The sequence below is a fragment of the Lepidothrix coronata genome, unplaced genomic scaffold, assembly GCF_001604755.1.
Source record: "Lepidothrix coronata isolate B3197 unplaced genomic scaffold, Lepidothrix_coronata-1.0 Scaffold256, whole genome shotgun sequence".
Classification (NCBI taxonomy): domain Eukaryota; kingdom Metazoa; phylum Chordata; class Aves; order Passeriformes; family Pipridae; genus Lepidothrix; species Lepidothrix coronata.
In genome coordinates this window covers 343,646-359,191 of record NW_016690436.1, presented here as the reverse complement: position 1 = coordinate 359,191, position 15,546 = coordinate 343,646, and the positions used below count along the sequence as shown (strand labels likewise).

Below are 15,546 nucleotides of genomic sequence, written 5' to 3'. Positions count from 1 at the left end.
GGGTGGCAGAGTGGGGTGAATTTCAGCACGATAGAAAGCCATAAGTACTAGATGAGTTAAAATGTGTCCAGCCCTTTGGCGTTTTGGGCAGCGAGTTTCGCCCAGCGGCACAGTTACCCTGCCTGGGTCAGACTGCTCGTACCATCCTGCTGTGAACGTGCAGGTGGCAGTTCCACCGGCTGCAGAGTGCCCAGGTTCTCCTGTGGCAGGCGTATCTTGCTGGCCGCCCGGGGCAGGCTGCTCTTGGAAAAGGAATTTCTTTTCCCTTATGTAACTTGTCGGTAGCATTACATCCAGAGTCGGCTCTTGCAGAAGTGCGTCAGCCTCGCTTGCAGTGGCACAGAAAAAACTTACCAGAGTGTGCACTGAATTCCCCCCTTATCTCCTTATAGCACATTTTATGTATCTTGTAGTGAGATGTTTTGTTTCTACGGTTTCAGCCTTCGTGTTCCAGAAGATTAATAGACTTAGCAGCCCTGTTTGCTCAGCTTAGCAGCGATAACAATGTAATAAGTCATGAGACGGTCGCAGATCATCTGGCAAGGCAAAATATGCCTTCGACTTGAGCTTGGAGCAGGTATTATTTGCAGAGAAAAGTGAAATGTCGAAAGCATTATAAATAGCGTGTCCTGACTGGGGCGGCTGTGGGCTCAGGTCTGCAGAGCCTGCACGGGAGGCAGCTGATGGCATCTGCATTCCCCCTCCGGACGGCCCAGGGAGTGAAGGCAGCGTTTGTACCCTACATGGCTGGTATTTAATGCGGCACGTACGGAGCCCTGGCTGAGCTCAGGCACAGGCTGGAGGAGCAGAGAGCAGTGCTGGGCCCTGAGCTCCCAGATCCTCCCGCAGCAGCTCCACACATTCCTGCTGTGCTGCTGGCTCTGGTGTGAGCGAGTCCAACTGCGAGCAGTGAGTAAGGACTTGGGAACCCAGGGCATTTTTGGGCTCTGGGCCCAATCCTGCTTCCAAAGCAGTTAATGGGAATATTTTCCTTCTAAAAAAGGGAGAGAGATCAGAGCTGCCCAGCTCAGTCCTGCAAGGCCCTCGGTGCTCCTCTCTGGGTTGTGGGTAACCCCAGGCTCCCCCATTGCCCTGGGTGGGGATGGACTGTGGGTTGGTGGCTGAAGCCCCCCGTGGGGGACGGGAGCGCTCTGAGGCCGCTGGAGCTGTGGCATTGCAGTGACATTATCTGTGCTGCAGTGACACCACACTCATGGAGATAAGCTTTGCCTGTGAATGTAAGTAAAGTGCTGCAGGAGCACGTGGAGTTTGCTGCGTTATTTGGGTCTAGACGTGCCCGAGGTCGGGAGCCTTTAGAGCCGGCGCTCCCCGGGCACCGTGCAGGAGCGTGCAGGCTCCGGAGCTGCTCCAGGCACATGTGTCAGGTTTTCCGAGCAGGTTGCCAAGCTGAAGGCAGAAGGCAGCAGGCATCAGGCCTAGATTGGCCATAGAAAGTGCGTGTCTGGGTGCGCAGGCGCCGGGAGCCGCTGCTCCAGCTGCTGCCGAGTCCGCTGGGCTGTGCTGGCTGTGCTGGGCCACCCGCCCTTCCTCTTCCTCGCCAGTCCCAAGGGCTGCTGCTTGCCGGCTATTTTGGTGCTGCCTGTGCCATCTGGCTTCCATGGGAGGAAGGTCCCGTCAGCTGCATGTACTGATAAACACAGCGGGGATTTCTTGGGAGAAGTATACTCTCTGTTTTTTCTTCTGTGAATCTCTGAATCTTGGAATAAAACCCAAACTAAAATGTTTATTCCAGTGTTTGGGAGAGTTTATTAGTGCCTGGGTAGCATTCTTGACTTTGTATCAGTGAAGTCCGTTATTCTTTATCCATAATTTTATACGGGAATGCTCTCGTGCTCCATATATAGGCACAACTTCAGTGGACTTCGAGCCTTCTTTCAAGCAGTGAAAAATCAAAGGTAGTGAGTCTGTGATCGTGATAATGTAATTATGTGTTTTTCAACTTTTTGATGTGTACCAGTTAAAAACACTTTTCTGGGAATGCCAGCATTTGCTGCTGTGCTGGAGCTTTGCAGGCTGCTGGGAAGGAAGTCCCTGGGCAGATATCTTGTTTGCTGCTTATCAGCATTTTATTGAGCTCCTGTATTTATGTGCAAATATATTCCATAAATAAATCTTTAATGATGTGATTTTTGTTGTGAAAAGTAGACGCAGCTCTCTGTTCGATTCTTCTAATTAAATACAGCTAATGGTGGAACTGAAATACAAGAATTTGAACTTCTTTCGCTTGTTTTTCTGCATGACTGACAAAAGTAATGCTTTGGGTTTGTTTGTTTTGTTTTCTACAACTTCTAAGCATTTTGTCTTTAATAACTGTTTTTTAAAAAGTGCTTTTTCCTAACCCTTTTCAGAAGCTATTTTCCAAATATTCCATGTTTTTTTGTGTAAGAGTAGAGATTTAAACTTTCATAATTGGTGGTTTTCAATGGCTTTTAGGGGGAAGAGAGAAAATACAAGGAAAACTGTAATCTTTTGAGCTTTCCCCAAAACTCCTTCACTGTGTATTCAATTTGGGTAGCTTGTGTAGGTATGTTAGAGGAAAAGGGGACACCCTGAGGAGAACTCAAGTAGAGGATAGAGAGGAGTCTTCCATGTGAGAAATTCCATGGCACAGTGTTCAGGGCCCCACTGCTGTCTCTGACACGACCAGTCCAGCTCAGAAGTCCCTTCCTAACCCACCCCCGTGTGTCGTGGCAGCTCTCCTGGCTGAGAGCTTGTGCAGCAAAACCTGTTCCAAACAGGGGCCATTAGTGGGTTGTTTCTCGTGGTTATTGTTAGCTATATAAATATCATGATTCAAGATGAACAAACAACAATATACTAAAGCAAAATACTGATTAAAAATTGTCTCAAAGACATTTTCCACTTCTTTCCTAAAATAAAACATAGTCATGCAGTTTTTATTATTTTTATTACTTCTCTTTAATACCAGTGACTAATTTGGAGCTTTTCCTTGGTATCTGAAGGCACATGTATTTATTTAGCTTGGGTGAGATTTGTCACGATGCAGAATTAATCACATCAATAAGTGCTTCTGTGCTGCTGAGCACTGTCTGTGTAGGGATATCTGTTAAGTCAAAGAAAGCAGTCTCCTAAACTGGATTAGTTTTACTGTGTATGGAAGAATCATTTTGCTTTTGTACTACTGCACGACAGTGATCTCAGATGGTGGCAGAGCAGAGGGAGTTAAAAACTCTCTGGGATTTAGATTCTTATGTAACTAATGAAAAGAAATTATATAGATTTGTTGTATTTTCTGAAAAGTTGTGCAAGTTTTTATCCTGGAAGGATATGATTGATAAACATAAATTAAATGTAAGGTCAAAATGTATAAAAAAATAGAAAATCTGGGATCTGAGATTCAGGGAGGAACAGCCAGCTGTGAACGTGGTCTCTGTGTCTCCTGTCCCTCAGCAGACTGCAGTGGGTTCCAGCACTGTCCTTGCTTTGTGGTTCATGTTGTCAGTGACCAAGTTGGGCAGTGCTGTCCTCTCACTGAGCTGGCAGTGCCTCCCTGCTCTGGGTGTCCCCAGCACGGCAGTGCTGCCACTGTGGGACCCTGGGGTGGCCTTGGAGATGTGGGTGCTGCCTGGTCTTGCTGCAGAGCCAGGGTGCTGGTTTGCCACTTGCTGCAGCATTCCTTCAGTCCAGACTGTGTCAGTGACCCCGCTTTCCCCATTCCCACAAAATTTTCTGGTCCTTGGAGTGAAGCAAGTGATTGTCCCTGAGTTGCCAGAGCTCACCATGGCTGAGCTGAGGTGCCCAGGCCATCGGACGATGAGCTCTAACAGCTGCTGAGAGCGGAACTTGGTGTAGCAAGTTCCTCCTCAGCTGCACTCACGTCCCTTTTTGGTTGCCCTCAAGTCAGATGCAAGGTGAAGCACTCCAGGTAATTCCCAAAAAAATGCTGGGCCTGGCTGGACAGTGCCTGTTACGCAGCAGACAGTGAGTAGGAAGGTGCCCCCACGGAACTGTGCCGAGGACTCCCCATCAGCCCCTGTGTGTCACTCCCTGTGTGACAGCACGGGGCCAGCAGGGCCCTGTCACCAGGAGTGGGATGACACACCAGCTCAGAGCAGGTGACATGAATGGCCTGTTCTGTTCCTGGTAATTAGGTTCAGATTTAATCTTGCCAAGTAATTGGATGTGTGGAGGGATGTGGTGGCTGCATCCAGACTCCTGACTTGAAATTATCCTCCTAACAAACCAATTGGCATGTTACTGGGCAAGAACTCTGAAATCTGGAGTTTGGTGTCGGGGGTGAATTTGGGAGAGGGGGCCCAGACAGGGATGGGTTGGTGAGGCCAAGTGCATGAGCTTGTTGGCTGGAGCAAGTGCTCCTAGTAATGAATGAATGATAGTGTCAGTATTGCCCTGTGTATGCCCTGCTCCATCAGCAGCTCGCTGCAATGGTCTCTCAGGACTTCTTTTCCCCACTGCTCTATCCAGCCATTTCTGGGGAAGGAAAAGCCACCTTTTGCAACCAAGGCCATGTGGCAGCTGCATTAGGAAGGGAAGTGAAACCCCATTTATCTGATTGTAAAAGGTGGGTACCTGAGTAGTAATAAGGTGCATTGTGATATTCGTGAAGTGTGTTTTCCCTTCTGGTACAGGAGGTGTTTAAGCATTGGGTCTGCAAGAAGCTGGGGGTTGTCTGCTGCACCTCTCACCAGTGAGAGCTCCTCTGGGTCACTTCTCCTTCACTTCATTGGCACAGCGGAATTTGCTGGCAGAAGGAAGCAGTTGCTTCCCTTGCTGAGTCATGGACATGGATTTTTTTTTCTGTGGTGGAGGTTATCATGGATGATGCCAATAATCACGTTTTATATAAATGCATACACACATGTACAGTTAGAAATCAGCTGTCACTATGGGAGTGTTTCCTCTTTGCTACTGTTATAGGCACCTCCCAGCTCTGAATCTCTCCTGTGGGATTCACCCTGGGGTTTGCCACATGGCTGTTCTTGAGGAGAACACCCCACACCCGCTCCCACTGAAACAGGCCGGAGATGAGGGTGAGGGTCACACCCCTGCACAGGAGGGAGTAGGGAAGGTTTTACAAGTCTGTGCTGCCCCGGGGGGATGGTGGTGTTGGGGGGCCTGATCCTGGTCTGACCCCACTGCTGTGGGTCATCTCGCTGCTCTCCTGCCTCGTTTGGCTTGTGTACATTTGCAGTTAATCAAACAAAATGTGCAAGAGTCTGATTAATAAATAGCTTGTAGTTTTTGGAAGAGTGCATAGTGCATTTCTATACAAATGTCTTTGTATAGAAACAACATATTTAAAATTACTATTAATTAGAACAAGCATGTAAGACTGATTTTAATAAAAGAGCTCGTTTTTTCTGTTCAGTTTGTTACTTCTCAGAATTTTAACTTGCATCACTAGATTGCTGTTATTTTTAAAGATAAACAACTTCTTTTTAGACTTGCTTGGGAAATTTCACTTCTTAAACAGTTGAAATCCCCCTATGCCAGGGTAATAGAAAACTTCCCATTTCTGCAATACATTATGTGGATGTTATGATAAAGGAATTACAGTGTGGATACATTTTTATTACCAGAAACAGTATTTGCAAGTTCGGTGGTGGGGATGGGTATGTGAATGCTTTGTAATACACAAATTTGATGGAAAATGGGTTAAAGGCAGAGTAATCCATCCCTGTTTTGTGTCCCTGGCTTGAAGTTGCAAGAGCAGAATAACAGCTCATGTGCCACGTCCTTGTCCGAGACAGGCACTGGCCTGTCCCTGCTCTCGTTCATAAATACACGTCCAGCTAAGGCTGTCAGACTGTGAATTCTGCGTGTCCCTCAAGTCCCAAAGTTTGTAAAGGAGACTGATATATGCCCCAGGTCATTAAAAAGAGAAATCAACAGGCATATTTCTTGATTTTAAAGATTTTTAAAATTGCAGCACTAGTGGCTAATCCGTAACCGTCTGCTCCTTAAAGAAAAGAGGGTTTATGGAATTTGCAGTATAACTTTCTGACTTGAAAATAGCATTACTGTAATCTAAAGTAAGAGAGGATTGGGCTGGGGGATTTGTGTATCAGTGCCAGTGCACTGCTGGTGGGAACTTGTTTGTGGTTTGATTAGGGACAGAAATCTTGGAGCAGTACCTGATTCCTGCACGTGCCTGGGGCACGTAGTGTGCAACATGTGGCCTCTTTTTCATTATTTATCCCGTTTTCATGAACTGAGTGCACTTGGGTGTGTTAAATTCAGATGGAATGTCACAGTTAGGTGGTTCTGCTAAAACAGTTCCAGAAACTGTGAAATAGACTCAGATAAAACCACGTCTGTCGGGGATGTGCCAGAGGAGCCACTGAAGTCGGTGGGAGGTTGCACCAGGCGAGTCTGTCAGAGCTAAAACAGTACAGAAAAACCTTTAAAACACTAGTACTACTACTACTACTACTACTAAAACTATGTATATCATGCAAAATATCTGGGTCACGGAAGCAGTGTTGGCAGTTTTTTACGAATCCAGTGTGGGACTCAGTAATTCAGAGCTAACATGTGCTTGTAGTGTTAGCAGGCTCTGAGTCCCAAGCTGCTGGGCTGGGGAACTGTGGAATCCATCTCAGGGTACAGCACCTGGGCAGTCCTGCTCCAGAGCTGGCTGCTCTCTGCCCTGCCTTTGCACTCCATTTGTTCCAGGTATATGTGAAAGTCCCAAATTGAGAGAGGGGTCGTTTAGCTTTTCCATGCTGCACAGTGGGTGCAGCTCCTGTGGGGCTACAGTACAAGACAATTGGGTTGTTCAGCTGTAGTTTACTAAAGAGTATTTTTCTTTACCCAGTCCTATACTGTTACAAGGCCAAGATGTTCATTAGCTCATTGTTTCAGCTTAATTTTGTGACAGCACTATAATTATATCCCTCAGTTGTGCCGAGGAGTAATTGCTGTATCTCTTCCAAATTTTATGTTGAGATATGTTATTGGTAAACTTTGAGTTTGGCAGAGGTGTTTTGAAAATACTATAAGGCAGTCAGTAATTTTGTGTTCCTTGATTTAAAAGACAGACATTTGGCAATTTCAAGCTTTGGGACTGCCCCGTCAGTGTAAATAGAATATTGATTTTATTCCATTTCCTATCTCATTAGAGTCATTGTCATGAGGATGAATTCACGTTGTGTAATTATCTGTTCTTGCTGACAGTTCTCATGTCATTGAGATTGGTGTTTTCAGCTTCCACTTTCTCTGAGCATAAAAATAGCATTCTTCCCTGCCATCTTCTCCTTCAGTGTTGGGCTTTTTGCCTGCCCAGCTTTATACGTCTTTTTTTGAGAGACGTGTGTGAATTGAGATAGAGAAAACAGTGATGTCCAGCAAACCCAGTGACAGGAAGAGTGAAAACAATGGCTCTTTAAGAACAATTCCCAGCGCAGGGAGACACTTTATTTTTGTGTCAAAGACTGTAACGAGGAGGAAAAATGTATCATTAACCTGGCTGTACAACATTTCTTTATAGCAATAATGGGAAGTAATAGGACTCTCTTCTGTGTTAGTTTTACTTTCTTGGGCATTTCCAGATAACCTTTCCATTGATTTGTGAGGCTGTTTCTTAATCATTTTCATTGACCCAGCTCAGCAGACAACTGAGTCATCTCTGTTATCCTCCTAAGGAATGACTTCTCCGTGTTATTTCTCTCTTCTGTTTTTTCTGAGAATCACTTTTAAAATTTGCTTTCAACATTTTTAGCTTCATTTTCCTTGTATTCCCAATAATCAGTAAAGTCAAGGTCATGCTTTGGCCAAACCAATGTTGCAACATTCCCAAAACAAGTAGCAAATCCTTCCAAATTTCAGAAGTTGAACTTCAAAACCCACCTGTGGATTAAGAAAAGCCTTTAGTACTGACTGGCCTACTAGGTGAGGTCTAGAAACTCTGCCCCTAAATCAGTTTTAATGAAATAAAAAATAAAAAGTTCAGCTCAATCCTTTTCCTGCCTGTCCCTACAGTTCTCCCTCTGGATTTGCTGCAGTCCTTCTCAGCTTATTAAAGACAGCCCAGAGGAGACATCCCATGTGTCACCTGGGTTTTGCAGACAGTGTATCATGTAGCATTTGAAGCTTCTTGGGGACTCTTTAGTGACTTGGAATACCACAAGGGAATTTCAAAGTGAGGGAAAATAGTTTTTGGAGATAAAAAATTATAATTCCATGCTAACATCTTCCTTTATTTAGTGGAGATATTGAAGGTAAACCTCTGGTCCACAGTTTTTCTTTATTTCTGCTCGAAGACTATTTTTAAAGCTGACATTTCTGGCTGTTTTCAGGTAGATAACAAATTCTGACAAAACTCTTTTTCTTCAAGTAACTGTGCAGACAAAATATACATTTAGTATTTCTTCACGTTCTGAAGATTTACCTTCGAGGCATTACAGCTCCTGGGAGTAATACTTGTCTTCTTGTGGCTGGCAGCCTGAAAAAGGAAAATTCAGCTTGGGTTAGTGCAGTCACAGGTATGTCACTGAGCTCAGCAGGAGCAGGATTTCCCTCTGAGTCAAGGGCTGTCCGGCTCCTAGCAGAGAACTTATTACAAACCCAGGACTGAAACATGGTTTGGGGAGTTTTACCAGGGATATTTCTCCTGTGAGTACGTGTGAGCACAAAAGGTAGTTGTCATCTGTTCTCAGTTTGTGTGCTGCCTTTATGCTCTCTTTCATTCCTCGTTAGGGGTGACTACCTGTGTAATGAGAGTGAAATTAAATGTCTTGTTTGGAAAGCGTGGCCTTTAACTTGCATTGGCTTCTGCATGTAAAATACATCAATTGCTGCTCTAACTCTTCTTGGTGTTTGGAAAAATCAATGCTTGGTATGGATTGGGTACCAAAGTGATGAACAGAAGAAAACCCTGCTTAGAGCTGTTCCACAGCTTTGTTGTAGAGCTCTTCCTGGCAGCACCCTGTTCTGAGGGTCTCACAGGCAATAAACACTCGTCACAAAATAACACTCAGAAGTTGTTTTGTTCAGCACAGGAGTGATGGTGGGATGTGGATCCAGCTCTCACCTGTGGAGTTGCAGTGCACCTTGACTGGAGGCTGGGGGATGTGTTCAGGCTCCCGAAAGCTCTCTGATGTGCTGGTAGTCCTGCACGGGGCAGGTGGGGTGCCCTGTGGGCCTGCTGGACCCGCTGGCACGAGGCCCTGGGCAGAGCAGCGTGTTCTGGGCTTTCAGATCTCTTGGTGCTAATCTGTCATGGCTGGGAGCGTGGCACTGGTGGGAGAGCCAAACTCGTTTGCCTGGGGCACTTGTTAGGGAATAAGTTTTCAAGACCTGAGTCTTCAATATCCCAAGCACCGATGAGTGGTGACTACTGGCACAGGATGACCCTGACTTGGGAGTTTTGGGCAGTTGAAGCAATTGAGTATCTGTGTTTACCATGAAGACAGTTGTTAACTTGTGCTTGTAAGTAATTATGCACAATTGTTTGTCTCTTGCTAGCAGGGATTAAAAATGTGGCATGATTACAAGTGTCCTGGCAAGGAACCCACGGTGCCTGTTGTAATCTCATTAGCTCTGTTAGGTGTGCTTTCCTTCCCCTGTGGTTGTTCTGATCACTCGGTCCCTGGAAAAAAGACTCTTTGTAGGTTTTTCTCATTGGTTTGCATCCATGCAGACAGCATCGCTTCCCGGGGTGTGTTCGTGGTGACTGTGGCAGTGACCTGCTCTGGGGCTGGTGGGAAGTAGGAAGATGATGAAGCAGTGTCTTTAGAAAGACGGGGACGGGAACAACCTTCCCCCAAAGGCAGGCAGGAGGATGCTGTTGGGGTTGCAGTGCCGACAAGAGAATTCCCGTTGTTGTTGTCCGTCAGCACGTCCCGGGCCGTGCCACCAGGGTCCCTCTGCTCCGTTCTCTGGGCTGCTCCTCGGAGATCCTCAGGCGGGGACAGGAGCCGCAGGTGACTATTTTAGAGCTGTATTTGCAGGCGGCACCGGGCTTTTCCCTTATCACTTCTGTGGCATAGCCGGGCATCTTCCCTGGCACGGCGGGGAAGGTCTGCCCCGCGCCCGGGGGTTCTGCGGCGGCCGATGTCCATCGCGGGGCCGCAGCTCGCCCTCTCCGCGGTGGCCGGGGGAGCCGGGGCAGGGCCGGGCGGGCGGCGCGTTCCCTCGGGGTGTCGGGAGCGCGGTGCCGGTGTCCGTGTCCGAGCGGGCGGTCAGCGGTGTGGCGAGTCTGTCGGGCCCCGAGGGCCGTGCGGCGGCCAGGGCCGGGCCGGGCCGGGCCGCGGGCGGGGCGGGGCCGGGGCCGCTCCCGCGCCGCCCCCGCGTTCCGCACGCCGGTACCGCCGGGCCGCGCGCGCGTCCCCCGGAGAGCTCCGGCGGGCGGGGGGGCGGCGCCGGGCCCGAGCGCTGCGAGGGTGGGCGGGCGCCCCCGGCGGTGCCGGCCCCGCTCCCGGCCCCGCTCCCGGCCCCGCTCCCGGCCCCGCACCGGCCCCGCCGGGCCGCGCGCGCGTCCCCCCGCGGGCGCGCTCGGGGCAGCGCGGCCGGCGTCTGACAGGCGCGACCTTTCATAAGACGGCCCCCGCCATTGGCTCCCTGCCCGCGGTGTCGCTGCAAGGCTCGCCGCGATTGGCCGCGGGCGGAGCGGCCGCCGGCCCCGCGCGGGGACGCGGCCCCGCCGCCGGGACTGCCCTGCGCGGGGCGCGGCTCGCGGGGCGCCCGCCGCCCCTAACGTGTCTCCTCTCTCCACAGGTTGGTACTAAGAAGTGCCTTTCCTGACGTCGCTGCTGCTTGGGACCGCTTCTAGAGCAGCCGCTGCTTTTGCCTTGCTTGCTGCCAGCTAGACTGCGACGACAGCGCTCCGCCGCTGCCAGCCCCGCGCCGCCGGGAGGAGGGTCCGGCGCTGCCCCCCCGCCGCCGCACTGTGCACTAAAGTGTGCCCCGAAGGTCAGAGCTCTGCCGCCCGACAGCCGCGGAGAGGAGGAGAAAAACCCCAGCCCAAAGCCAGTGTCGGTCGTTGCTCTAAACTGCTGCATCTGTCTATGCCAAACTAATCGATCCCGATCGCACCGCAGAGCCCGCTGCCATCGCTGCCTGGAGGCACCTGCCAGCCGCCGGCCCGGGAGCCCTCGGGAAGCGCTGCCAGAGCCGCCGCGGCCCCACGCCCGCACTCAGGATGGGCTGCTGAGCGCGGGGCTCGTCCCGGCCACGCTCCCGGAGGCGCACCTGGCTGGCAGTCCCGGCCTGCCCGGCCCAGGAGCGGGCTCGCTCCCCGAACTCTGGTGACACAGCTCGTCCTCGGGATTGCAGCCACCCAGTTTTACACGTACTTATTTTAACATAGGGAGCGGGGGAAAACTGTGTTCTGGAGGTGGCACTTTCGTCATTTCCAGTTTATCAGTTCAGCTCCTCGTTTTTATTGGAAATTTTAACTACCTGTAAAATCTAAAGATGGCTGTTAGTGTCACGCCGATCCGGGACACAAAATGGCTAACGCTGGAAGTGTGTAGGGAGTTCCAAAGGGGGACTTGCTCGAGACCAGACACGGAATGTAAATTTGCACACCCATCGAAAAGCTGCCAAGTTGAGAACGGACGTGTAATCGCCTGCTTTGACTCATTGAAAGTGAGTAAATGTTACATTATTTTCAAGGATATGTAGTTAATGAAAGAAGCAGTTGTAGCCAGAGGAGCCCTGCAGCCGAACGGGAGCGCGTGCTGGCTGCCAGCAGTGGGTTGTTCTGCTGCTTTTATTTTATTGATGCCTGTCGGTTTGTTTTGCTGTTTTCCTCAGGGGAAGGATAGAGGGAATGAAGGGAAAATACGCCTGGCAGGGCTGAAATCCTCTGGTATGGCTACAGGGTCTCATTTTTTGCCTCCAAATTATTCCCTGCCTGTACCTGGAATAAAGGGCACTTGACGTAGAAACAGCAAAGTCACTGTAAGGATTCTTTGTTTTTAATAGCACAAACCACGTAAGCAATATGAGGATTTGTTTCCATCTCGTAACTACCAGCGGGTCGTTGGTGTCTCTGGACAGCTGATGGTGAACCTTAGAAGAGTGTGTTCCTCCCTGGGTTATTTGGGTGTCCGTGAGCACCCTGCTTGCCTTTCTGTGGTTGGCACTGCTGTGGTTATCCCATCTTTTTCCTAAATGCAACTTGCTTAAGGGAGGGACAGCACTTAGCAGAAGGCAAGGTGCCTCTGGATGTGCAAGCAGGGCAGGAGCAGAGAGGGTTTGCAGGAGACATATCCAAGCTAGGTGCTGTAAATGTATGACTGTTGTTTCACTGTAGCTGTAGTTCCAGTGATGGGCGTCAAATGTGTGGGTCCCATTGCCTTCACTTAGTTTTTCATGAATTAAATGAACTATGTAAAATACTCATCCCACAAACAGTACAGAATTAATTCAGTAGAGGCATGAAAAAATCAGAAGTTAGGAAGCAGAGATCTGTCTGTCAGTTTTTTCTCCAGTGTGATTTTCTCTTGCTGGGCCCAGCTCCCGGGAAGTGGAGCGAGTGTGTGGAGCTGGCTGCTGGCAGAGACGTGCTTGGGGAGGGAGTTGTAGCTGTAGCAGCTACTGCAGGTCGTGCACAGCCAGGCCCCGGCGCAGCCGGCAGGAAGTGGGTTACAGTGGGTTTGTGTCAATCCTGCAACATCCCGAGCTTGAAAACGTGTCTTGTCTCAGATCGGGGTAGAGGGTAAAGCTTTACAGTGCTCTTGGGCCTGAAATACCCACCCCATCACCCCCAGCCGTGATTTAACTTGCAGAAATGGAAATGGTTTTGTTTCTGTGTTGTTGAAATTTGTTTTAAAGTTACGGTAATTAAAATGCATGCAGGGGTTTTAATTTTAAAATGTCGAAATAAGATGTCTTTATGCATTAAACAAGTGTGGGAGGTAGGAGCGGAGCCGGTGCTGGCGGGGAGTCCCAGCCCCGCGGTGTCACCTCAGTGCTGCCAGAACACAGGCCTGGCCTTGGAGCCTCCAGCCTGTCCCTGCGTGAGGGACTGAGAGCACCAGGATGGGTTTGCTGGTGAAGCAGCACCTGCAGTGTCCCCTGGTTCCCAGCAACATGTCCGGCCACAGTGGCCTGACCCTGCTGGCCTTGCGCTTCTCAGGGCGAGGATCCAGCCAAAGGGTGGAAACCAGCCACCAGAGTGAACTGGACATGAATCTCCTTTGCCGTAGGACGCATCACCCAGGTTTGTTGCATGGCAGCATCCCCTGCTCAGACTTCTGACGTTGTTGGAAGTGCCTTAAGATCTCCCTCGGTGCTGGCTGGGGAGGCCGGCGGTGCTGGAGCCGGGCGGCAGTGTGGGCTGGTGTCTGTATGAGAGGGGATGAACCAGGCTGGCCAGGCTTCCCCAGCCCCGGTGGCACGGCTGGCCCTTCTGCTGCCGTCATCAGGGCTCTTTGCTTCCTTTTTTAATGCAGGAGCTAACGATGACCTTTGCCAAGCGCTGCAAGGTCCGCGGGTGATAGCTGTAGTTAGCTTACAGCGTTACTGCAGATCCTGAGGAGAGGAGCCTGCTGCTGCCCCGGGGAGTCAGTGCAGGGACCAAGCTGGGAGCTGGGAAGGAATCTGCTGTTTAAAAATACTCTGCTGACCAGAGCTGTTTACTTGTGCTCCTGCTGAAAGGTTGGCCTGTGGCAGAGCTGCTGTGTGCTGGAGAGGCTCCCGGGGGCTCGGGCCATCCCCTCGCCGCAGCCGGGGCGCGGGGCAGGGGAGCTGCTCCCGATGGGCCTGCGGGGCCCGGCGTGGGCCTGGCACCCCTGGCTGCCAGTGGCTGCCCTGGGCTGGGCTGGGTGGCTAAGGAGCTGTATCATGTACAAGAATACCTGGGGTAAACAGAAGAGGGAATATCTTCCTTCTGGGAATTCCCGGTCCCCATTGCTGAAGACATTGCTCAATTTTGGGTTTGTGTCAGCTCTGGGTCAGTTTTGGTGTGTGCTGAGCTGAACAGCACTAGTCACTGTGTTACCTTGTCTGCAATATCCCAAACTTTAGATGTTCTATAAAAACAATTTAGGGAAATGCTGCACCGGCTCCATCTAGACCCTGTAAGGTCAGTCAGTAGTTTAGCACAGAGAAAAAAAAGATTTTTGATTAGGACATTAAAAATAATTTTTAATTTTTCAATAATTCAATATGTAATATCTCTACTCTTTACTAAAATACCAGTACACTGAAAATTTTACATTAATGTTAAAGTACTTGATTTCTTATTAAATGTATATAATATTAGTATTAGTTAAACAGCTATTCTTACATTAACTCTTGCAGGTAAACATGTATTTAGCCACTGAATTATTTTTTTCACAAACTAAGAATGCATCTTGGCAGGGGGCTGCAATGATATGGCCTTTAAGGGCCCTTCCAGCCCAAACCAGTCTGTGATGCTGTGTTCTGTCACTGGTATCACTCCCAAGATCTGGTGTGAGTGTGCTGTGTGAGAGCTGACGTCAGGCAGGTGTGAGCGCTGCAGAGCTGCAGCCCCTGGAGCAGGACTTCTCTGGAGCTGGAGATGGCCCATGTGCTCTGCTATATTTAGAACGTAAACAGACACAGCAGATACTGGGAGGGGACCCTGTGCAGTGGCAGTGCCCTTCACCTCTGGCCTCTGCCCAGATGTCCTCTGTGGGCACAGAGCGGGGGACGGAGGGGACGGAGCGCATGGAGCACGCAGCCACCGCGGGCAAACGCCACTGCCGTGCCCTGCCCTGCCTGGAGGAGGCAAAAATAGGTGCCAAAGTGGAACTTTAGGTTTGGGTAAGGCACTTCTTTTTCTTTTTTCGTTATTTCTCCCCCTCCCTGTGAAGTGAATGCACAAACTCTGCATCGAGCTCAGCAGGGAGAGGGGTGTTGACTCCCGGGGTTCTGCCCCACACTGTGTGAGGAGCGCCGGCACTGCAACCTTGGGCTCTGGACACTGTCACTTGTTGGGAAACAACACGTCCTGCTGGCATACCTGGCAGCTCCTTCTTACCTGTGAGGGGGAACAAGCAGCTGCTGGTGTGTGTTAATTGGGAGTGTGGGGAGGAGGAGGCAGCCAGGCCTGTGGCTGGAGCCTCCGAGGTGCTGCAGGAGGAGGTCAGGGCCGGGACAGCCCCAGCGGGATGTTGTCCTGCTGCCTAATTAGTGCTGATGAAACCTGCAAGGCTGGCCTAGGGGAGTGCACAAATCAAGATGAACTTGTGTGGGGTAATCTGGCCCTTAGATATTAGGAGGATAATTTTAAACCAAGAATGATTATGTAGTGTATTCAAATTGTGCGCTGGAGCGGCTGAGTCAGCTCCAGCTCTGACTCTGCCTTGTTTAAATGCCGTAGGATTTTTTCCCTAAATTTGGATGCCTAAAAGCCTATTAGACTGTCTACAGCAAAAATAAGCACTCGAGTTCCTAAATCAGGAAGCTGGTTTGCAACAGAAATTTGATTTTTAGTGTAATTTTGAAACATTTTCTTCATTTTTATTTTTTTTTTGCTTGGAAAAATAAGCCTAAGGAGAACTCATTTTGAAATTACGTTAGCCTCGTCAGATGTTCCGATAGATGAGTCATCTGCGTTTCCTGAAAGCT

At 49.8% G+C, this 15,546-nt stretch overlaps 1 protein-coding gene and 1 long non-coding RNA gene across 10 annotated transcripts in view; one reads left to right on the top strand and one right to left on the bottom strand.

The window, feature by feature from the left end:
• MBNL1 (muscleblind like splicing regulator 1) overlaps positions 1-15,546 on the top strand; it is a 71,111-nt gene that overhangs the window by 4,738 nt on the left and 50,827 nt on the right. For 3 of the 9 annotated variants that reach the window (XM_017835439.1, XM_017835441.1, XM_017835438.1), the window contains exon 1: positions 11,148-11,592. In XM_017835439.1, coding sequence (XP_017690928.1) covers positions 11,419-11,592 — 174 coding nt within the window. In that variant the 5' untranslated portion in view covers positions 11,148-11,418. Of the gene's footprint in view, positions 1-10,661; positions 11,593-15,546 lie in introns of those variants that run through there. The other 6 variants (XM_017835435.1, XM_017835434.1, XM_017835436.1 and 3 more) reach the window with 6 other exon arrangements.
• Positions 2,913-10,112, bottom strand: LOC108507456. Its single transcript, XR_001878146.1, has 2 exons — positions 9,035-10,112; positions 2,913-8,446 (listed from the first exon to the last, which is right to left on the bottom strand). It is a non-coding gene; the product is annotated as an uncharacterized LOC108507456 (long non-coding RNA).